Source organism: Mesitornis unicolor, unplaced genomic scaffold (assembly GCF_000695765.1).
Source record: "Mesitornis unicolor isolate BGI_N332 unplaced genomic scaffold, ASM69576v1 scaffold2269, whole genome shotgun sequence".
In the NCBI taxonomy this organism is placed as follows: domain Eukaryota; kingdom Metazoa; phylum Chordata; class Aves; order Mesitornithiformes; family Mesitornithidae; genus Mesitornis; species Mesitornis unicolor.
Window position 1 is genome coordinate 52,561 of NW_010206366.1, and position 25,382 is coordinate 77,942.

At 38.0% G+C, this 25,382-nt stretch overlaps 1 protein-coding gene across 2 annotated transcripts in view; it reads right to left on the reverse strand.

The window, feature by feature from the left end:
- Positions 1-1,003: 1,003 nt before the first annotated feature.
- Positions 1,004-25,382, reverse strand: part of DCLK1 (doublecortin-like kinase 1) — a 64,797-nt gene continuing 40,418 nt past the window's right edge. The window contains exons 11-14 of one of the 2 annotated variants that reach the window (XM_010191707.1): positions 23,999-24,079; positions 16,752-16,865; positions 11,019-11,092; positions 1,008-1,689 (exon numbers count right to left, since the gene is read on the reverse strand). In XM_010191707.1, the coding sequence (XP_010190009.1) occupies positions 1,632-1,689; positions 11,019-11,092; positions 16,752-16,865; positions 23,999-24,079 (327 nt within the window). In that variant the 3' untranslated portion in view covers positions 1,008-1,631. Of the gene's footprint in view, positions 1,690-11,018; positions 11,093-16,751; positions 16,866-23,998; positions 24,080-25,382 lie in introns of both variants that reach the window. The other variant, XM_010191706.1, reaches the window with a different exon arrangement.

Below are 25,382 nucleotides of genomic sequence, written 5' to 3' on the forward strand. Positions count from 1 at the left end.
TTGGGCAGAATGGGCAAAGAGTTGAAGAAGTCACCTCATCCATCCATTTGTTTTAAAGTGATATCTTTAATTGCAGTGCTCCTGAAATAAATTAATAGAACAAGAAAGAAAGAAAGAAAGAAAGAAAGAAAGAAAGAAAGAGAAAGAAAGAAAGAAAGAGAAAGAAAGAAGGAAGGAAACCACATTTATGTGACTTTTTAAAAACACTGAGAAAATTTTAAGTTTAGAGGAGAAAACTTCCATTTTATAAGAGTAATAAGAGAAAGTATATACTTCATAATGTCTGGTTTTTATTCTAGAATAGGATTTTGGAAGTCACCTTTCTCATTCAAGTGAAATTCCAAGTGATTTTATATTCATCTTTCTTTCACATTATCATATCTGAAGCAAAAGTCTATAAAGCATAATATTTCTGTGGAAGCCAACTTTAGGATAACAGTTAAATTAAATGCTATAATGCTGCATTGAGGTTTCAACAAACCGGAAATATGTATACTCTGTGTAAATGCCCATTTTATTAAGTATTACAAATAGAACTGGTAAACCATTTTTAGTTCCATTCTACGACAAAACTTTCAGTAATTAAATTTAGGGTTTACATATATATTAAATTACTTGTATTTTCCCTGACTTAGCAGTACTCTAGCTATTTTAAGGGTAATTCTCATCAGCATTAATCTTCAAAAGTGACTCTCCCGGAGTAACCAGGTCATGCTGAGAGGATGCCTGTACATTTCCGAATGTGAGGCAAAAGAACCAGGAACTACATCATTACATACCATTACATGACAGAATGTGTCCTCAAGCCATTTCCCAAGACTCTGCATTGTCATTAGCAGCAAACAGTACAGGAGCAACCTTTTGTGGCCATCATCATGTCATCTTCTGTAAACTGTGAGGCTCCCCTAAACTGAATTTCCCATTTAGCCTGCATAATACCCTTCAACAACAGTTACTCTCTGTGGAAGTACAATGCAGGTCTAGAATAAGCTGCTGTAGAAGATACTCTTTGTCTAATTTTATTTTCACTTTTTAAAGTCTGTATTTGTAACCCCTAAGCAACAGTGTGTTTGATATTGTTTTGGCCAGAAGCAGGCAAAGAACTTTAGGATACTATAAAAGATATGTGCGTATAAAAGCAAAAAAGCCAGAATAAAGCCCTAATGTGGGTTGTCAAAATTTAAGTTGATCGTTTACTCAGAGGGTTAACATGTGCTAAAATTACATACTGCAGTTCCTAGCTTCACTGATGAAAACATTCACTGCTTCTATCTTTAAATAAAAAAGCAAAATAGCCTTAACCCTTTGAGGATCATATTAGCAGCAAGTTGCAATCTAAACAGAGAACAAGTATTTGAATCAATTAGGAAATTATTCTTACAAAGATTCTGTGAGCACCCTTTTGTGTTTCACCATCCCAGTATTTACTGCTGGATACATCAGCTGTAATCACTTCACATAGGTCTGAAGGATTTTCAGGGTCTCAAAGGGTTAAAGCCAAAACTTCTGAGTAAAAGTGTTTTATTAAAAGGGTGAGTTAGGTGAGCGAACAGTCTCGGATGAACTTGGTGAATAGTCTTCCGATTCGGAGTTGAGTTCAGGTGGAGCTTGCTGTGGCTTATAACGTCCCCTCACATCCTGGTTGCGTCTTCGTCGGAAAACCTGCCTCTCCTTATCAAGAGCGGTGGTCTGGCAGGGGCATAAAATAAGAATAAATGAAATTAGGCTGTGTGTGAGACGAAAAGCTAATGAAAACCATAAGTTTTTATGTGGCCTGCAAATACCAAGGATAATAAATGTTCAGATCAAATTAAACCTGTTCTGTCTCAGTCAGGTCTGAAAGGTTGAGCCCACAACATAGCTAAATGCTTTAAAAAGTGCATTTCCCAAATCTTAAGAGGTAGCATGACATCATCAAGCAGATACAGTACCATATATATGGATGCCATATGTTCTACTTCTGGATGCTATTAATTTCATCTTTTAATAGATTCAAATTTCAAGCCAAATACCAACTGACCTCCCCCCCACCCCTCTCAAAGCATAGCTCTGTTTCTACAGGCAAGGCAGAGATGTATGCTTGCCTTTGATTTGCCCTAATGAAGGCTGATACACACTCACCCATGTTAAAGTTACTGCAATCGGCTAACAAAGATGGATTGTGATGAAGTTGTCAGACAGGAGAGGAAAACAAACACCGAAGGGAGCTAGCTCAGCTCTTTGACACCTCCTCATGCTGCTCAATGGATGTTCTTAGGGAGAACACTGAAGAGCTCTGACAGAAAGACCCGTTTAGCCTGACCACCCTGTCTCCTCCTGTTAAGCAAGGTCTATTGAATTAAATACTCCAGTAATTTTATCTAGGTCTAACTAGAGTGTCTAGAATTTGGGAAAATGAATGTTTACTTGATAGGTTTTATATTTTGATCAGTTGCTGCCACTGCCGAGACTGCAAGTCTTAATATGATGGCTGTGACTTCCAGTCATATCCTTTCTTCTGCTTTGTCTGGCACATTTGCAAGGGGAAACTGCAGTTCAGGTAAGGGCAGCCCAATCTGGCCAATGATTTCAAGCATAGAACTGGGTTTCACTGCTTTATTGATTCCAGGGTATTAGGCTGCAGTCCCTGAAATTGCTGTAAAATTACAAGTTCAAAAGGATGGTCTTGATTAAGCAGGAGCACTTTGACATATAGTTAACTGCCTTCTGAAGCAGGGCTGCCTTCTTAAAACATGGCCTGTGATTTTTATAATTTTTTTGGAAAAAAACAAAACAGGAAAAGGCAGGTGGTTAGTAAGATGACCTACAAAATGCAATCAAATTCTGATTGTGCCACTGGAGGCAAAGAGAACTGAATGGGTTTAACTGCTAAGCCTTGTAAAATTTGTCCTTAGTATGAAAAAAGAATTTAAAAGAATACAAAAGGTTATTCTTCTTCAAAGGATTTACTGTTTTCTCTTGAGACATACATGAGAGAATTCTCTAGAAAATTTACCAGTTATAGAGTGAGCCTCATAGGAGAGCAGAGATGTATTTATAGCCAACATATTTTTGAGAACAAAATGAAAAATAAATCCATCATCCTGGTGCAGAATAGCATTATAGCAATCCCTCCTCTAAAATAATGCAATCAGCATTCAATAATGGTGTAATAGAGACAGAAAGATGGACAAGAGTACAGAGCTACTATAGCAAATGGATTTAGTTAGGCTAAATTGCCGAACTACTATTTTTGTGTCTTTAACCTACATACCACTACCTTAAAGGGGTAAAATAATTAACTTTGATAAGTTCATCCCTAAAGTTTAAATAATAATTGCTACAAAATCCAACACTTCTCATCTGTTGAGAATTTCTTTGTTTACTGCTAATCTTTTGGTTAAGAGCTCTAATTAGCATTTTCAACGCTGTCTACATTTTGTAGCCTTGAACCGATTCAGTTTTTTATTATTTTCAATGCAAAACAGAAGAATACCTAGATCTTCTACACACAGTGAATATACTACATACAGTATCTAATTCTGTGTGAAAATTGAAAAGAATGGCATATGTTACCATTCTATAAAATACAGATTTCCATTTAAAAGATTTTTTTATGCTTACAGGAAATAAGCATTTATTTAAACTTTAAACCACATCACATCATCCTGTGGTAATAGATACTCTCCTCTGAGAAAGTTGAACGTTTATGGTTTAATAAATAAAAATATTTGTATTAAATTAAAAATTTATTTTTAAAACCTGCTACATGAGAATGGTAACTGTATATGTAAAAGTGAAGATATTTAAAATTAGATAAGTTACACAGAAGTGAATACTCTTGCAAAAAAAAACAAACTATTTTTTTAAATTTAGCCTAGGATATTGCTTTATAAAAGGGCAAAATTATGAAAATTAAAAACTAGCTAGATAATTAAATATTGGGACATCATTTTAAAGATATCTTTAAAAATAAACCCCAAGATACTACTTATGTACTAGTTTGGGGGAAGTTTCAGGGGCTTTTTTAAAAAATTTATTTGTTTGAATATATATAAAGGCCTCATTAATCAAAAGTGTTAAGCAAAAATCCCTGATCATCCCACCTAATCCAGCACCTTATGCTGAAGTTTGTAGGAACAAATAATTCTACCTTCCGAACCCTTCAAAAACTTCCTGAGACATTTTGAGACTGTTTTTCTTTACATTTTTATTCCAAGTCTCTCAAGTTGAATTTGGTCTAATTGGTAGATAAAGGCACTCTTGTAGACTTGCGAAGCACTATTGTGGCTATTCTCCTGGGCTCAGAGGCATTCAGAGCTTTTCTCACCCTTATGGAATAAAAATTTATAAATTCACAGAGAGCCGAAGAAGGGAGTATTTATCCACCAAAAGCAAAAATATACAGATCTGTTCTAACATGTAGCATTTAACATGTCAGAAACAGAAAACAGGTCAGTTCTGGCCACAGACAGAGCACTTGCAAGCCCCTGCAAGACCAAGCTTATCGACCCGGTGTTACGATGACATTTTGAACTTCAGGTGTCTATGGCACTTCCAGGATGTATGGCCACTCCACATTCTGCACAGATGCTGGTTTTCATTCAATGAGGTCACAGTTATTTTTTTATCTCTTAAAGAATTTCAAAATACCCTAGATTAATACTTTGGAATGCAGGGGAAATGGTAAGAAACATTTGAGTAATGACTGCACGTGTTTTGTAAGTCCAGTTTTCACCTACTGTACCCTTTGTGCACGTGGGCATATTCCAGAAATCAGCCTTTTCATTATTATTACTGTTTTTGGAACAAAGGCCTCTTATACACATTGCCTTGGTTTAATAGATTTATTCTTTCGTCTACTATTCAGCTGGGTGGTTTGCTGGTGCATGAACCAGTCCATTATGGATTTCCAGTGCATTTCTTCTTTAAGCTACTCTTTCAATAAATAATAAGAGGATCTGAAGTGCACTTATGCTTCACAGGCCTGCAAATCCCAGATTTTCATTATCACATTTTGACATTTTTTTCCCCAGCTCGAGGTGAGAGAGTGAGAACTTTGAGCACTGTATGATAGTAATGGCAACTAAAATGTAAGGATAGCATTCTTAGTTAAGATATGTGGCTGTCCTCTTACAATCCATATGAGGAAATGTAGAGCTCCTTATTCAGCAGCAGCTAAGTGGATTGCCTCTAATAGTTTGGTGCTGATGGGTCTGAAGCACTTCGTTAACCGCTAATGTATTTTGCATCAACATTTAGCAATCCTGACACCCAGGACCAAATGGTTAACAAGCCAGTTTTGGAAATACATTTAATTTGAAGTAATGGAGCATTATTTTAAAATCATTGTTTCTGTCACCTATATAGTAAGGTGTAGTTAGCATTTTTCCAGGATTTTGCCACAGGGAGTGTTTTCTTCCAGATTTCTATGTCTTGATGTTACAGGACTCCTGTGCCATGCAAATTCTTTTTTCTTGGAAAAACATTGAACTCTGTGTTTATGAACAGACATTCAACAACTACAACTGCTTTGATATAAATGTTGTATTTGCAGTGGGAAGCATCTTATTTTAGCTGTGGGGTGATATTTTCTGTCAGGTCAGTAATTATTGGATTGAAGTAACTGCATTTTATGAATGCAAGCAGTGACTGTTTTTCTTTTCAATTGTCTTAATTTACTGCTGGCCACCAAATATAGATATATACTCATTTCATTAATAAAAGAACATTATTGTGCATTTTGCCTCTTAGCCCATCCATTATTCATACCAGCCAGGAGTCTGAACTGGTGATGCAGCTGTTCACGGATTAATCTAAGAAACCTTTTCCTTCACTCACTTTCATTCTGCAATTTGTTTGCAATTTTCGTGATGTTTAGTGTGTGGAATTGCATGGACATACATATTGAAACACTGGCATTTTTTCTTTCAGTGCATTTTTCTATATATATGTATGTGTATGCATGTATTTAAATGTTCACACCTAGGTAATTTTATCCTATTTCTCTAAGCTTCTGGCTAGACCTCGATATGTTGAGATATGCAATGGCAGGTTTCTCTACTGTAAAAATGACTATTAAACAATGCTCATGGCACGAGCCAGGCAGCCCTTCAGTCTGACCTTTCTTTAATTTTTTCCATGAGTTTCTCAGGTTATATATATATATATATTAAAATATATAAATATATATATATGTGTGTGATTGATTCATGACTCAAGACACTTTTTGGAGAGTACTTCAAACTTGGCAATGCACCTCAGTCCAGGAGCGAAAGACACGTGTTATTTTTAGCCCCTTGGGCACAAGCTATAACTAAGTCAAGTTACACGGTGATTTGGAGACGTGCAAATGACCACATCGAGGGCACAAATTAATCGAGTGGATTTGAACCTAGACCTCCAAATTCAAAAGGCCAGCGCTTTAGCACACCGTGTAACTTCTGGCATGGAATTCAACTAAAATGAAAGTAAAAAAGAAAGAAAACCAAATCAATTTGATGTATGCTTTATACTGTATTGGTGAGTGAATACAAAGACAAGTATTCTACAGTATAACTGCTGAATTCATATTGCTATATTTAAGTTTGTGTTTACTATTTGACATCCCCCCTTTTTACAGACGCGATTCCTCAGATGGTTTCAATTACACGTGGAAGAGACTTAGGGCCAAGTTGTTTGCATGGGCGAATTTTATTTATAGTTTGTAAATCAGTTGTGGTTTTCTTAGTCAAAGAGCAGGAGAAGAGATTTTAAATGAGTTTAGATGTTTTTCTATTTCTACCAATATTCAGTTTACAGAGGATTTTACAGTATTTAAAATGGCACTTTAGAGGTAGCCCGATTCCCAACTATTTTGCCCACTGTCAAGATGTCTGGCTGTAACTTTTGACTTGAAAGTGTATTGTATCCACTTCAGACAGGTGTAAGTAACTTGGCATATGCAAAGTAATGGGAATTAGGAACCAAACACAGAGGTTAGAACTACAGGTTTTCAAATGAACTACTCAGATATTTTTTTTAACTGTGACAGTGAGAACTATATTTTAAGATAATTCCAGTATTTTATGAATTCAGTAGTGACTGGATTGATGATTTCATTAAGTATCCAATGTAACTCATCTCATTATGAGTAAGATCATTAATTACTTTCCTATACATTTCCTGGGTTTTATTTTTCTCCTTTTGCTTATATATAGTGTCTGTGGATATCTAAAAAACAACAAATGGTAGCATTTTATACTAGTCTTATATATTATACTACGTATACTAATATTTTCTACTAAAATTTTACATTAGACACACCCACTCTGGTGCTCCCCTGATATTCTGAATCAGCCCAGAAAAGACAGAAAATTCAGGCCATCCTGTCAGTTGCAGATAAAAATAATGTTAAGATTCAAACAAAAACCAGGACCAGTAAGGAAACTCATGGTCTAAGAAAACCTTGGTAAGTTATGCAAAGTACTGCCTTCAAAATGTGCTGCCATTAGGAGGAACAGGTAAAGCAGCTATGGACCAGACACTGTAACACTTGGGGCTAAAGAGAAGGCTTGAAATACTTTCACTTTCAATATTCTGGCTTTGTTACAAGAAAGCTGAAAAACTTGAGTCTCACAAAGTGTTAAAAGTTTCAGTTAAGCATATCTTAAAGAAAAGTTCCTTATAAGTAAATCTAGCAGTTATATTTCTGAAGGAGAATGCAGGTGCCAGTTGGATTTTCTGTGGTCACTGTTGCTAAGTTCCAGTAGAAGGGAAATTATAAAAGATAAATGCATAGGCTTTAGCCCTTTTACACAGAGATCTATCAGAGAATGGGCTGACTTTGGAGAAGAAAAAAAAAAATTCCAAACATAGTATCTCTGCCCAGAGAGTGATCTCTGCTGTCTTTGACTTGAGTTGACACTGGCAGTTTGGGATGAATGAAGATGCAAGTGCATCATTGGCATTACCCAACTACATCAAGGCTCGCTTTCCTGGCTATCAAGATCAAGAAGTTTCACCAGCCTTGGGGCAGCGCAGAATGCGAGACTTTAACTGGGACCTCCAGGTCTCATTCCCTACAGTCAAAAGGCTGATGTCCCGCTAGCATTAGGTGGGCTGCTTTTAAAACACGTTTCAGTCTGGAGTCTATTTCATTTTACTGATTTGGCATCTGTGTTTTTTCTGTTCCTCATGTCCAAGGAACACTGTAAGATTTTCTAGGCATTATATTTCATATCCGCTACAACAACTAGTACTGTGCATAAGGTTTGTTGTACTTTAGTATTTCAAAAAAGTCATGTCGCTTATGCACATATCATCTTACTGAAAGGGAATGAAACAGGATGCAGAATGAGTGATCACAAAATCAGGACTTTGAGGCACTTTGAATAGGAAAGTCTTTTAGGCAGAGAAGGGAAAGGTTTTCTGGTTGATTGAAGGAGGAAATAGTGCCATTTAAAAAGATATTTTAGAAGACTGCTAGAAACTAGGGATGAAAGCGATCAAAGGAGTGGAGAGAAACGAAGAGTTTAACACTAACAAAGGGAGCATTACATTTTCCTTGGGACCTGCTTTCATTTTTCGCTGTAGTTGTGAATTCAGGTTAATTTTCATGGGTCTGCGATAAATTAACTGTTTTATAGGCAGGAATTGATGACCCTTTTCATATGCTTTGCATTTGCCCTACTAAAATGTAAACACTTGCTACACAGAAATGGTTTCATTTAAACTGCAATGTTGGTCACCATAGCAGTTGCTTGTTTCTTGCAGATGAAAGAAGAGCAAACCCAGGGCAGCGCTTGGTCCCGGTACCCCCTGTTATACCATTCCCTAATTAAGCATCTACGCCTAGGAGCCCTGCTCTCCCTATTTGCCTTTCCACACTAGGTGCCCTGTTTAGAAAGCGCTAATTATAAACATTGTTGTTACTGCCCCCAGCTGGAAAACAGAGCAGTTTATGTATGAATAAGAGAGATTATCGCCCATCTGCTCCAGCCCATTATTCAGGAATGTGTCATTTTGTATGCTCATGGCAGCCATTACTAGTGCTTTAGTCAAATGGTCTTTTTTTAATAGCTTTTATTTATTCACCGAGTTGCAGAACTAGAGCCTTCCCTCCCTACCTCCTCAAAATGCATACGGTTTGTTTCAAAATCTGGGCTATGCAGTTAAACTGAGTCAAGGCCAATCCGAGAGGATTCGCTTCTCTTTTATTACAGGCTCCTGTTTCTGGTGGTCTGCTCCCCCTGAAGCCGGGGTTTTAAAAGATCCAAACACTGTGGATAGCAAATGGAAAGACAGATTTCTTTTTTTGTTTTTGGTGGTTTTTGGTTTTGGTTGGGGTTTTTTTTTGTGTGTGTAAAATTAAAATAGTAAAGCAGAGAAGTGTAGGCTGACCATGGATAGCAATTAAACTCTGGGAAGATAAAGCTCATGTGAGCTTTCCCCGTTTTATAGAGGAGGCATTAAATTTGCAACTATTTGACAAAGTCCTCCTTGACACAAAATGCCATCCTTCCTTCATAAGCAGAAAAGAAAAATTCCTCTAATACTATCAAACCCACACTCAGTCCTCATTCTCTCTTTCTTCAAAAGGAGAAAGCACAGATACTGTGCTGCCGGCTCTCAGCTGTGTCATAGGGCTAGAACCTGCGAAGGAGGAGGCCAAATGCCAAGACAGACCCCAAGCAGATTTGAGTATGCTCTTGAAGGTGGTGGTAGGTTTACAGCCACCAACACAAGTGCTGGAATTACAAGTACTGCTATACAGTCGAGCACTTGGAGTGAAAGTGTTTCTCAATTCTTGCTAGTCAGCGTTCAGCTGATCGATGGGAACTTCTTTTCTACTCCTTGCCTGAAAAGTAGGATTTTTATTTATTTATTTATTTTTTCCCCCAGAACATCCATATCAGAATCTACTTAACCATCAGTGTGTTAGGTTTTGTGGATACTGTGCTGTAGCCTGATCCATGCACTTAGTGAAATTATGCAGGGTTGGAGTTTACTGGAAACCCTTGCAGAGACCATCTCTGCTGTTTTGCTAATGTGGTTAATTTGCTGATTTTTTCCAAATACCTCACAGACGAGCTTTTGAAGGCTTCAATCACTACAGTGTTAGAGAACGCAGGTTTTGCAAGAAACTTATATAAATTTCTCTAGCCACCAAGATGCAGGTCTTGAGAGTAACAAGAAGGACAAAAGCCAGCAAATAACCACTTGATGTAAATTCCAGGGCTCTGGATTGATTGAGGAGGTGCACAGGGCCTCGTGTGAGTTATCAGACCTGGATCCCTCCTTGCCCCCACTCCAGAATAACCCCCTCCCGCCCAGAGTCCCATTTTATCATACAGGTTAAGCCAGCTAATGACAACCCTGGCACAGTTACACAATGAAGAAAAATATATTCAAAAGACTCATGCAATATTTAAAAAAATCAAATCAAAATAAATAGGTATCAGAAGGGTTTTAAAACGAAAAGAGAAGGAATGCATTGTTAGAAACACAAGCTTACCAGCACATACAATGCATTGTATTTCATTCAACTTGGGAGAGTTTCTACACACCGCGTTATGTAAATGCATTGTTCAATCTAAGGTAAGGATTGTGTTTAGTGGGTTTAAAATGACAGTATATAGCTCCACATCTTGTATGGCAAAAGAGGAAAATATATGCTGAGAGCCTGTTGCTGCTCCATGTGTTTCAAACAGGAGCGCAAGGGAAGCAGATGCCTTAACAAGCAATAGGAGAGGGGGAGGGTGCGTACTTCAGCATATCTCGTAGATTTTCTATATACACTGTCCTTTTAACTATAGGGGAGATTGGTACTGAGCATGTGCGATGAAGAGAAAGCTGGTGATGTGGGTGTGAGGGATGGGTGAAGAAAGGGAATGAGGGGGTGTGGCATCTCAATCAAGATTAAAACGAAACTGATAAAGCAGCATATGGACCGGATAACAAATCAAAAAGCATGTTTATCCACTGAAGGAACTGGTTAATGGAGACTGCCAGCACGTTGCCATGGAAACACTGACTGTTGGCGCTGCACCATCTCATACCTTATCCAATACATTCCTGGTTGTTGGTAGTAGTCCAAAGACCCTGATCTCTTGATGGTAAACCCGTGGTCCAGCTGAGCAGAGAGAAATGGGGCAACTCAGTGGATCGACATTAGGCTAAAGAATTCAGACTCCAGAGCAAGCTGTTCCTTATTTAGTGCATATTTACTGTTTTCACTTTCAGAAGGCACTTATCTAACATCCTAAAGCTACGTACCAGAGATGAAAATTAAAAAGAAAAGAAAAAGTAAAGAATTAAAAGAGAAAGAGACTAACTCTAGATTTGGTTTTGCTAAATTTGAAGTCAATTTATTCAAACTAAAATGGAGTTTGCAAAATAGGTCACTTAATGCATAATGCATTAATCCAAAAGTCTGAGAAATATCTTGTTCTGTCCAAAGACAGAAGTGCCCTTTTAAGTTGCACAAACCGGTAATGGAAAATTATCTTTTGCAATTAAAGTGAAAGGTTTAAGAATTTTTTTTAAAAAAGCAGTGCAACCATCACAAGGAGCAGGCTAGACAGACTACACAAGGCTTAAATTAGACTGCTTCATAATCATGGAATGTGTAAAGATGAAAAGAATCAGGTTTTGATACCCCATCAATCATGGTAATTCATTTCTAAAAATGCGTTAACCTTGGAGAGTCGGACTGCTCAGAGCCATGAATAACATTGTTTATCATTTCAGCTTACACCTCATGCTCAAAAAGATAACAGTACAAAACTATTCAGTTTAAAATTGCACCAATTAAAGTCAAAATGGAAATGAACTTAACATTGTGTCCAGGAAAGTGTGCTCATGATATTACTTAAGGAATACAGATCTTTGAAGTTTAGTTTATCATTAGAATAATGTGCATGGGAACAAAGAAAATGTGTTGTTTTCTCTAATCCTTCTGTGCTGCACTAACAGACGGTGGAGACATCATTTAGCCAAGTTAAATAAAATTTTAGGGGAAAATAGCTTGAGGGAGACACTCTGCCTGCTTTAAAATTGTTAGTTGTGATGATTTTCACATTTTGCCCTATGAAGAGAAAAGGCCATTTTGTGCTTCAATAAAAGCATGGCATATATTTCCAATACTGATGACAGTTTCTAATTCTAAATTCAGGAAAGCAGTTCAACACATTTCTAGTTACCAACCACTTCAAGGGTAGCTAGGTGCTAACTGCAAATTTAAATTTTTCTTGATGACTCCCCAGCAAGTGTAGAATTTAATAATTTAGTCCATTTTGTTAAAACAATACCGCTTTCATCTTATTTAGAATTATTTAAAAGACCTTTCCTGTTTAAAACCATGAGAATCTGGTACCTAGAGTCAATTTTCTGTTGGCTCGACTACACTGGTCTACTATTGCCATCTACTGGCTTCCTTGTATGCTGCACATAAAATACACAAAAGGGATGTTTTCTTAAAAAGCAGATTAAAAAAAAATATTGCCCTAAAATGGAATAGCTAAAAAGTAATATAGAGAAAATCGAAAGAGTTGCTTCCTAACATGATCTGAAACAATTTCGTCGGCGTGGAAATCCTGTCATGAGAAACCTGTCTGTGGACAATGATCCCAGGACAACACAGACAATAGATGGGAAGTGACATCAAGGCACAGATTAATCTTTAAGCCAACCAAAACTCACGGACTAAACTTGGCTCCTCTTCCACACCACCCAAGAAATCTCACCACTAAAAATGCCACTTGAAATTTGTAATTTTATGTTAAAATCGGTAGAAGGCAAGGCAACCCATGCTGGACTGCAGGCAGCGGCCCCACAGCAGCATTCTCAGCCCAGGAGGACTCTGCCAGAGGCAGAGCTGCACCAGCTTCCTGAGCAGCTTTTCTCTTTTGCTGTCCTACTCGAGTCCCTTGAGTCTCCAGCTGGAGTTTAGTCCCATTGCCAAGACAGAGACCTCATCCAGCCTTAGCAGAAGAGTATCATTAGTCTTTTCCTCTGTCTTAACAATGGCAAAAATACAAGCACAAAAGTGACAACATGTAAGCAAAGCTTTAACACTTCAGACAAGAACACAAATTAAACGATGCTCAGTTCATACAAGGAATCACAGCACAGCTCTGGATCGCAGAAGCGTTCTTGAAAAAATGATTTTGTCTCTTGATCACTTTAACCACTGACACTAAAACCCAGAGGGTACAGCCACAGGTTATTGTTTTGTGGCCAAAGGAAAAAAAAGTAATGGGATGACATCATTGGAGAACTGGAGGAAAAATTTTATCCCCAGATTTTAAGGTGACTATTTAGTAAAAGTCTGCTTTTATGTTTTTACTGCAGTATCTTTTATAAACACCATCACAGAACTACAAAATACTGTTCCTATTGGAAAGCTGTACGAGAAACCTGATCCTGCAAATATTTTGGCACATATTTAGCAGTAACGTGGCCATTCAAGCACAGCCCGGAGGGGCACTCCCCCAGTCCCTGTCTCCTACAGAGGCCAGTAGTCAATGCTTATGACAAGAGGTTAACAACATGGCAAGTAAAGTGATCTTTCTCGTACATATTCTCCCATCAGCAAGCAGTGGTTTTTAGGAACTTGTTAATTCTCTTGCTGTTTTAAAAGCTGCCTCTCCAATTAAAATTTTGCTGGCAAAGCTATGTTTGTTTAAGGGAACTTTTTCCCAAGTGACCATTATGCTGGCAGAACTTATAATGATATATTAATGTATCAATAGAAAAGTCTCTCTGCCTGTATAGTTAATTTTCTTTGAGGAATCATCTTCTGCTGCATCAGCAAAGGAACTACTTTGTTAGGGATGCACAACACATTAATTAAGGTAGTTTGTCCAAAGTGAAAAATCCTTTCAAATGTGGACAAACTTGAAGTCTGGACACATGCATAAGAACTTGCAGGAAATCTCTGCCCTGAATGGTCAGAGACAACTTCTACTTAGGATTACCACATCAACAAAGCAGATGTAAGTCTGAACGTGTTAATTCAATGTATTTGGACACTGCTGAGAGAAGCAGTAGCCACTGTAGAGGTTCCTCTCAGTCAAGCTGACCACAAACACATCTTTAGGAGCTTATTTTTCATATTACAGTTTTAATTGGTGCACATAATAAATACTGCTTGAGATCTTTGAGGTGTGCTACTTCAAACCACTAAAGAAAACAGGCATATAATATCATACCAATGTGAGGACAAATTAAGAACTAAATACCACAGATTAGCTATCTCTGTACGTAAACAGAGTTATAAAACTGAAAATAATGCTAATATTTATCATTTATACTGTTAAGTAAACTATATAAATATATGCACATATTAACACATTTTCATGCACACACACAGACACAGATGTGCTATATAATACATGGAAGGCAGCTTTATGTATTATATACACAAGCACTCTCTCAAAAAGTTACAGTAAGCATACAGGCAAGCACAATAAAACAGTAGTTTCATAGAATATATACTTAGTGCACGTCTTTAGTGCTGAACAAGCTGTTACAGCATCCATACATACTTTGAAAATTCTAAATGTAGAGCAGGCTTCATTAATAAGATTTACTTCTATGGTATTTGAAATTGCACAGTTAAAGGAAGGTTCCAAAATGTAAAACCCTGATGACATGCAATTCAAATGTATATTAAATATGCTTTCAAATGCAGAAACAACAATTAAAGTCTTTGTTGTTTTGCTTTTGGCTTTATTTCACTCATTAAATGAGTTTTGTAGAAAATAAAGGTAATTTATTCTTAAAATCATCTAGCTTTCTGGAACATTGCCAAAATACTAAAGAGATCTATACTTCCCCATCTCTTCCAAGTTTTTAGAAAATAATTGACACAAGCTAATCAAACAACTTTCTGAATTCTGTAAAAAGACTCCAAACATTTCTACTTTCTAGGCCAAGTTGCAGGATTATTCGTTCCAGAGTATGTTGTTCACCCATATAGAGATGATCACTAAAAATCTGTTAAATTTTTAAACACTAAAAAATAAATAAAAGCCATTAAGAATATAATTAAACATATACTTTTTTTCCCTGATGTTTAATGTTTTGCAGTGGAAAGATTCATTACAGTGCCTTTTTCATTATTCAAGTGTCAAACTGCTGTAAACAATTCCTTGGCAGAGCAACTGGGGCAGAGAAAAAAAAAGAAGGGCGGGGAAATTAAAAGCATAAGGGAGGCAAGGATGGATGAGGACAGAGGCATCCTTTCTCGCTTTTAAGCTTTCAAGTCATTAGCATGAAGGATCTGAGCAGTAATTCTCATGGACAAGCGTGCTGGCAGTCCATTCAAAAGGAACACGGTTTCAGCTAGTCTATACAGAACATACCTGCATTTCAGATGAGCAATGGGTATGTGATGTTTTAGTTGTGGGAGAGCTGTTGCAGTATTATTGCTTAAAAATGAAAATAAATAAATGCTGATGCTGTTAGCTGATGGCTGAGAAAATCTAAGAAAAGCATGAGGAACAACTTGCTTCCATGTTGAGGACGTTCAGGGTTGGAAAGAATAAAGAAAAAATATGAGAGAGGCACAGCTTGAAATTTTAAGTACTTCTAACAAGTAACTTTGAGAAAGTATCCATTTTGCTGCACAAACAGTTCACACCTGTGAGCCAGATTGCATGTGAGTTTACTTCATGCTTATTTAACTCACTACTGGAGGGGCTGAGCTGAGAAACATGAAAGTGGAAACAGTACAAGAAAGTGTACATGTGCAGTCACACCACCTGCAATTTATGGAAGCTGAGAATGAACACTGACTAATCTGATATGGGAATGGTTATGTTTAATGTGTCACTTATTTTTAGTGACTATTTGGAGTATTAACGTTACCATGAGTAATAAAGAAAAGCTTACAAACACAGGCAGATGTATAAAAAATGTAAAGGATGTGCATGTTGCTATTCAATGGCATTAGTATGAATAATCTCATAAAACACTGAATATATTCTGTGCGCATGTATATCAATACACATGTTCATCTTTGGGAAAAAAATACAAATGTATGTGATGTATGCTACACTAAGGGTGTCATTGAAACCTCAGTAAAGCTTGGTCAAAAGTTTGGTCAAGCTTGGTTTCAGAAGCTCTGACACAGTCTAACCTGGAATGCCTGGACTGGAATCGCAACATGACAGAAGGCAGCAAGTAGCTCCATTAAGTCTTTACCCAATTAAAGTCCTTCTGCCTATAGGGAAGCAGCTTGCATGCAGCAGTGCAATAAAATGCTGCTGCTCAACCAAATCTGAAGTGGCTAAACTCACATCAGCTATGAAGGTAGCAGTGAGGCATCATAGCTCTCTTTGATGTCTTCAGAGAAGAGGAGCTTAGGCTGCCATACAGATTTTCCGTTACAATTTTGAAGTAATTTCTATTTTAAACTGGTACTGTTCTTCTGCTACAACCTCTGTGTGGCCTCAATCCATGTGATGATTCTGCTGCCAAGTAAAATGTCATGATCCTATAGTTCAAATTGTTGAATATACATTGGAGTTAGGTCCACGGATCTTCTGGTAAAATGTGGGAGTGTAGGTGCTGTTAGATCTCCTAGGGCTGTGAAATAACAATGTGACTCACAAGGAGAATCAATGGAGAAATTGTGCAGAATATCACCCTAGCTATGTTTATATTGTTAAAAATGCTAGAATCATCTAAATATACCCTCTCTGGTATCTTTTGGTGGCATGCCCTAAACACACATTGTCTTGTGGACAAATCTTTAAGTGTTTCAGCCATGTATTTCAGATGCTTACTGCTATGACAGAAACTCCAGCCGTTGTGCTGTTCGGCTTAGGGCCTGTGTTGAAATGCTTCTTTATCTTCCCAGCTACTGAGAGCTGATGTTCATTCTCTGGAAGGCCATCGTCCTGTAGAGGAATAAAGCAAAATAAAACTTCAGCGAGAAAAGGTGAAATGAAGAAATTGTGAGGTGATTTTGACAGCATCTGTCAATACAGAAAAGTTTACAAAAAAGTTTGTAATGAAATATGTGTCAGTAATTGTCTCCAATGCGACATCTATATCACTTTATGCCATGAACCAGCTTTTCTTCTTCTTTAGCCAATATCTTCCTCTCAAACCTTAGGTAATGTTAATTAATAATAACTGTTAGATATTTTATTATTCTTTCTACCATGTTTTAACTAACACTGCCTGCTTATTTTTAGGATCATTCATATTTCAGAACTTGATAGGCTTGGACCTGTTTATAATTCTGTTTACTCATCACATAATGACCTCAAAAGTAGAAAGAGACTACAGAAACGAGAAGCCCTGTTTTGGTAGGATGCAGGAAAGGATCTCCAAAAGTCCTGTAAGACATCAATAAGGTCCTTGTCTCATCATAAAGGTTACAAACTCAGAGACTATAGGGTTGTGTAAATGCTCCAGCTACGACTCAGTGAGCTGCATGGCAAGGAAACTCAGGCAAGGTGGGAGCTGAGATATGCCCTAGCCGAGACCCTCAGTGTAGGCAAGTGCAGGACCTCACCAACACCAAGTTGTGTCACTGCATGTTTGCAGGCCAGATTAGGCACGAGTTTATGACTTGCTGTGGCATTTCTCACAGACTATGACTGTACTGGATTAAAACCATAGTTAAACAAAGCCACCTCTGCAAATTGAATCTCTGACTGACTGATAAGAAGGGCCTGCAATTCCTTCCCCCATTTCCAAGGCACAAAAGCCTGGGATGCTGCAGAGAAAGGACAGACAGAAGTACAGACTGCCTGGGAAAGAAGAGAAGGGCTGGGGCCAGCTGTGGGTGGCTCCTTTGTCCTTGCCGAAAGACACGTGTTCTCAACTGGAGCTAACCTGGGGTAAAAGCAGGCACACAACCACATGGCCAAGCAGAGGCAGACACATGTTCTGCTGTCACATGCACCAAGCAAGCCGGCTGTGCATGACCTCCAGCACAGAAGCAGTGAAGCTGCACCAGGAGATGCCTCCTCCCGGCTGAAACAACCACCTTGCAGAGCAAACCTGTCTATATGCACCCAGGCACGCAGGCATCCTCGTCCTTGGAGCGAAACTCTAGCAGAAAGATGGGAGTTTGCAGTTTTGTGCAAGACAGCAGGTTCAGTACAAATTCAAGAGAAGAAAGGAGTTTTTAGAAATTGCAAATAAGGCCCTTAGGCTTAAAAAAAAGTGCAAAAAAGCCAACGCTCAATAAGACTTCCCTGCTACCTGAATATGCAGGATTTCAGGCAACAAAATGCATAATAGAAAGAATATGGAGGATATCAGGCCTCTGGCCAACTGCAGTGGTCATCCTAAGCTAGTATTGTATGGTATGTGTAGCTATCAACAGTGGAAAAAGGCTCTTAGAAATCCACTTAAGTGACATCCTAGCAGAATACATGCAAACAAGAGACAAGATCAGAATACAGAGAGATGTCCGACACTTTTTTTCTAGCTTTGCAGCAATTTTGAATGCACTTTAGGAGTTACAGAGTTGCTGCAGTAAATCATGAGCTCAGTGAGCATGTGGGAATTTTAGGGAGGCTGGTTAGGGTTTGTTATTTATTTAGCTTGGGGAGTTTGTGTTTAGAGATCCCTCACTCACCCCTTAACAAAATGTCTCAGCTGGCAAAATATGGTCAAGTGCACACATCTGCAAAACACAAAACAAAACAATACAACCCAGTAGCTGATTATTGTCTAGCACTGGGGAGTCTTGGCTCAGTGGTATATGACCCCTAAAAATAACCTGCTTTCCGCTGACCTTGCCTTTCCCAGAAGAAAGCTGGTCTGTAAAGAGAACTCTTCATTGCTAGAGGCAGGGCGGAGGAATTCTCTTGGCTTTCTTAACATGAAAGCCTGTCAAACGTTCATGTCATCTTGTCAAAAGACTAAATTATGGAGAAGACAATAGTTACCAAGACTCTGGTAATATTTTAGTGGTGAAGCACCACACCCACAGTTCTAGTGGCAACACTCCAGAGGCACATAGTTTGGGCTCCAGCTTTTAGATGAAATATTTTCCAGCTCAATTTAAGATTCAGCATAGGGATGCATGGAAATTACTCTATCGTTATCAAATGATCTTACTACTGCTGGTGCTACTTTATGTTTAGTAGTTATCTCTTCTTTATTATTTATTTTATTCTAATGTGCTTTATAAACAAGCTAATATATATTAGCTGGCTCCTGGAATCACTTCGGCCAACAGTAAAATAGATATTGAGGGTGAAAGATGGCAGCTGTTGAACTACATACAAAACAAGCTGCTCTGCAGTTTAAAAAGGCAAGGAGTGAAAAAAACTCCAAAACATCAGATTCACTAGAATCAGCAGGGTAAGTTGCAGAATTCGAGAACAGGCTAAACATTGCTAACAAGAATTTCATCAGGTTGTTGTAATGGGAAGGATGTCAGCCCCCAACAAGATTAACTGTTCCTTTCCCTTATTTTAAACTTTTGCTATAGGAACTACTTCTTGCAGTGGGTTAGGATCACAGAATTTCATCTCAGCTTTAGCAGTCAGGACAAGCTCTTTTAAAGATGACGAGTATGATCTTTGGTACTCAGCTCTGGGATCTTTAAAGGGACATGAGTTCCAGAAAATGTTAACTGCTAATGCTCTGAAAGTGCTCTCCTGAGCATGTCTCACAAGTTGAGCAGTCAAAATCCTTTGATAGTTCGAAAACTGGTCCAGAATTAGAGTTTTCACCTGTACAGTGTAAACTGCTTGGGATCTTAAGACATATTTTTTTTAATTAGCCTCCACAAAATACCTTTCATGGTCTATTTGCATGAAATAAAAATAAAAATTAAAAAAAAAAAAGGAGGCAGAGGGTCTTGGCGACAATTGAGTAATTAATAAACACAGCTTTCATATTATCATTGTTCTCTATGGCAGGAAACATTGCCACTCAAAGCAAAAAGAAGTGTTAAAAAGATGGAATGAAGTTCAGGATTCCCCGACCCTTACTGCCCTAAAGCACTCAGATCCATTTCACAAGTTGGTCACAAGAGCTTTACTTTCCAAGCCTAAAAGTGTCAAATGAATAGGTCATTATATAAATTATAGCAGAAAATTGGAGCAAATAGAAGTGCTGGAAAAGCTTTTGGACTCTGCTTCCTTTAAGGATTACAACGAAATTTTTCTTTGGGCAGTGTCCTAGGGTGTAACCAAAAGTAGTGCAGCTGCCAAATAAGAAATGCCTTTTAGAATTAGCTTCCTTACAGATGTTCAGTTTATTACTATACATTTCTTATGCACACAAATTTCCAAGGCAGACATGGTTAATGAAATATGTAAAAGCTCCAGTTTCCCTAATTCTTTTTAGGTTGTTGTGTGTCATCCTCCTCCAGCAACGATGTACCACGTTCTATATTGATTATTTTTAACAGAGAAGGAATTACAGAATGCAATCCATCTCTTTCAGCATTAACTGCTCAAAGCCATATTAGGAAATATTTACTACTTATACAGCAAAAAGAGAGTAGGTTTGTCCTGTAACTTGTATAATATAATTCAGGTTATCAATATCATTAATGTTTAAAATGCCAGACCTCAAGCTTCCCGCCTCCTTTACAATTCTTTCGTTTTTGCAAAGAATTTGAGCAGGTAATGGAAAGAGCTGGGGTCCCTGTAGGGGAAGTATCAACTGATGGATTTGTTTCCAGGTCTAAGTGTACTGCATAGGAGAGACAAATCCAAATAAACTAAACGGAGGGGGCAAGGAACCGCTGCTGAATTGCATTTAGAATTCAAGATCTCCATCTGTGGCAGTGGCACGTAGCCAACATCTTTTCAGGTTTTGTTGTTTTGAAGTGAAAACAGCTGGGATATTATTGACATAGGAACTACTTTGCTGGTCTGACTCTGACCATAACAAGTTTTGCAGTTTCCAAGAGGATTCCAGCTATTTTTATAGCAAAAACTGAAACCAAAATGAGGGTTGGCTCCTACTGAAACTGTCAAAGCACATTCCAGGAATCTCAGCAATTTACCGAGTAATCACAGAGTAAGCAGCTATAAAGCAGAATGGTTATCTACAATCTACAAAGTGGTTTTATACAGTGTAAGCAGTTAGAACACTTCTAGCAAAGGTTTGATTAAAGAGAGAAAATATTTCTTAAAATTGTTAAAGAAAGCACATGCCTGCCTTTCAAGCCAACTGTCCTATGCAGTATTTTAGCCACAAGTTTACAACTCTATGAACAGGTTCAAAACCAAAATAAGAAAAGGAAAAGTCAAGTCCAGCATTTGATGCCACAGAAAAGTATTTAAACAGGTTATATGGGGAAATGGAGTGTTAGGTTAAAACTCCACATGCCATTTCTTCTCAGAAAGACAGTATTTTACAAAAGTTGCAGATAATTGCTCAGGTAACTATGACACATAGATCACAGAGCTTTTTACAAACAGAGATTAGTATATGATTCCATTAGTCTATTAATTCCCCATCCTGAAGCTGGGAAAATGAGGGAGGTTGTGTGACAGACTTGCAGCTGGCCAAGCAGGTGATGGTATGGGGATGCGAGGTTGGATCTCACACTGATGTACCATCCCGCCTCTGTACACAGGCAGGCTGTCCCTGCTAGGACCTACTGCATACTTCTCAGACCCACTTCAGCAAAGTGTTCTTTTTCATGAAAGCATTTAAGCACCTGTTTCAACTCAGCCATGTTCTTATTCCTCCCGAAGTGAGTGAGGATTTTAGTGTCATCTAGTTAATTTTATGCCTAATATTAAGCACTTCCATGTGTGATCCCTTGAAATAGGAGCAACATTTGGAATGTGTTAAATCAAGCACTTTCCTGAACTGGTCCCAGTGCTGGCCTTTCAGCTTCCAGAAAAAATATCTGGAGGATACATAAGAGAATTCAAAAGAGGTTTTGATCTGCGTTATGAACTTCCATTAGTGTATTGCTGAACACAAAATACCAACTCATTTCAGTTGCTAAAAGCAGCAATTGGACAGAAAAGAATAAATTACAGAATGGTCATGGAATGTTCATTTCACTTATTTATGGAAAGAACTACTACAGATTTTCATTATAATCAGCATAAAATCAAGAGAAGTGCAGCAGAGCTAGACCCAAGGTGAATTGAACACAGTATCCCATTTCCAACAATGCATCATAGTCACTGTTTATGAAATAGTACATTTAAGGAAGATAAGTAGATCTTGAATTTTCACTGGTATATCCTCTAGTTTCTGCCAACCAAGTACTTAAGTACTTTGTGAGTCAAGAGTTGTATCCAGAGCACCATATTTAATAGGAATCAAGGGGCTCATCCTCCAAAAATGTATCAAACTCCCTTTTGAATCCATTTATTTTGGCCTCTACAGCATCCTCTGGCAAAGGGCTCCACATTTTAACTTATAGCACAGAAAGCCAGGAATTTGCCAGGGTGCTTCAGTAACCAGAGCTCATGTTTTGGTTCCTGGAGCTCTGGAGTGTTTAGCCCCAGGCCCCTTTCCCTGTCTCTTCCCATCAGCAGACACTAGTGAGGGCAAGGAGCAGACCCTTGTGTCATGCTAAAATGGCTTCCTAAAATATATCGAGGTGTAATTGATGAAAAAAAAAAACCAAACCTAAAAAAAGGTGTTTGAGGGGAGCATTAACAGTTCCAATGTATTTTTCAGAAGAAGGGGAAGATTAGTAACCACATCCTTATGTGGTGTAAACGAGTGATGTTTCAGTAAACTCAGCAGCAGTGTGCAGACTAACATCATGGGTGACCTGGCTTATCTGAGGCTTCTGATCAGTCACTCCCATCACTTCCTCGACAGCACTCCAGAAATCCCCACCCACCCTTCTCCCTCAAAGACCTCAGTCACCAAAAGTCATTAAAAGCTGTGAAAGAACCCTGTGTCCAAGGACAGCACCTGGCACTAATGAAAATTAATATTTCAGCTGCTTGAATGTCATCTTAAAAATGAAAAGATTTTGTCCTGGACCCTTGCACTCTTTGTACACTGCAGCAGTGCTGTGCATGATAACAGTATTTGCAATTTAAAAAAATGGTTTGGGCAGTAAGGGAGACTCCAAGACTAAAGTGTATACTTGGTAAACACTTGGTAAACACTGGTCACCACTATGCTGGGTTATATGGAGGACACTTTAATTAAAAAAAAGATTAACATTTGAGGTTACTGTGTATTTGAATTTTCAGAATAATGTTTTAGTGAGAAAAAGACTTTGAACACGGCAGCTAAGGGACCAAAGAGTATTCCAGAGAGGACTGTACACTCAAACTTGCAACAAACAAAATGAAATATTATTTCTGCCTCCTTTAATTCTTCTCCCAATTGTATTTCTTTTCTCAATCTTCCCTTCCAAAGTAGAATCTGGATTTTCTCCAATTTTTCTTTCTTGTTATCCAAATATTTTAAGACATACTAAATAGTATGAAATAAATAACAAATATTAAGTAGTGTCCTTGTCTCAACATTAGTAAAAGAGAAATCTCTTCATTCTCCGCAAGATTTATCTGTATGCCACCTTGCTGATTACCACTTTTATGGCAAATGTCCAGTCGCTTAGACACAAGTCAGGATACATAAATAGCTATTTCATGGTAGCTCAGATTAAATGGATATGACTGCACACACAGAAGCTAAATATGATTCTAAAGATTTACCTGTTTCATGGTGGGTCAAGTAGGCTTAACACTATGGACTATGTTTCAATAGATCTTAGTGATGACTGTCAGATTTTTGTGTCCATTTGATTTTAGGAGAGCAAAATGTGTCAGTGAACTCACAAGCTGGTTGTTAGAGGTATAAATCTGTCAAGTGTGGTTGAGATATGTTGAAAAACTGGCCCAAAATATTTCAGAGAAAATGCAGCTGAGCTTGCATAAAATAGTGAATACTCCAAGGTACACATGATATACTAAACCAGCCTGTAACCCAGCTTATTTCCAGTTAAATCTGTGGCATTTTTAGAATGTGCTGGCTCCAAAAGGGCGTAGAAAGGACTTGACAGAAAAGAGCTCAAAGATGCCAAATTACAAGCAGCATCTTCAAGCCTGAAAATACTTACATTAACCCATGGATGCTCAAGAACTTGCAAGGCTGAGAATCGCAGATCTACATCTACTTGAAGCATCATTGTGATAAGTTCCTGAGAAATGGAATATAGGGTCAAATTTAAAGGACATGTTTAAAGAACAAATCAACATTTAATTCAGTAAAGTGCTTTTCAACTGATCATGTAAGAGTGCTCAAAGAGAGAATGAATTACCAACTGCAGAAATACATTATTTAAAAAATAAAGAACAACTATGAACTGCTGAACTTCAAGCTGAACTTTTAAATCAATATCTAACAGTACCTTGAAAAGCTAGAAGATAGTTCTGAGTTACCATTCTGTAGACACTGCTGAAGAGAAAAGCACTTAATACACAATGTACAAAACAGATGGTTGCATGAAATTACGTTAGCTTCCCATTAAAAAAACAAACCAATTTCTCTATAGGAAAAAAGCCAGCAAATCCGGAATTTTACTTTAAGCTCTTGTGTAAATTACATAGAAGATAAAAACACTTTAAAACATTATTTTTCATCCTCTGATTTCCTCTGCAATTACCTAGTTTTCAACTGGCATGTAAATAAACATATATCTAATTCCACCAGTAAGTAGAGTGCACAGAAAACATGATGGCAAGTATGACAGCAAATAAAGGGGTATCAGCAAAGACTAAAGTTAATAATTCTTAGTGACAAGGAGAAGCTAAGAAGGCTAACAATTCAAACCAGAAATTTTAGACTGAACTATTTGGAAGAAGGAGTTTCACAGGAGAACACCACTGGCAAAAGACTTGCAGAGTTCTCATTAATGATGCTATGAAATAAAGCCTGCTATAACACAACGATGCAGTTTAAAGGACTTCTTCCAACTCCATGGCTGTATCTCGTTTGTTAACCTCACTATATAAACAGGCTAGAACACTAGTCCTGATCACCCTCCACACATCTATAAAGGCAGGATGTAACCTTCCAAAGAATGGAGATTCAGCATGTAGAACGCTACTTTCATTACACGCTTCAATCTCCAAATGTCACTTTTTTTTGTTGCTGTTATTAGTTAAACACTGTCACACTGAAAGATACAGAAAGAGAAGGCTGAGGGGAGACCTCATCACCACGTACAACTACCTCAAGGGAGGTTGTAGAGAGGTGGGTGCTGGTCTCTTCTCCCAGGTGATGGGGGATAGAACAAGGGGAAATGGCACCAAGCTGTGCCAAGGGAGGTTCAGGTTAGAGATAAGGAGAAAGTTCTTTACTGAGAGGGTCGTCAGAAGCTGGAACAGGCTACCCAGGGAGGTGGTGGAGTCACCATCCCTGGATGTATTTAAAAAGCGGGTAGATGAGGTACTTAAGGACATGGTTTAGTGGGTAAACAGGAACTGCTGAACATGATGATC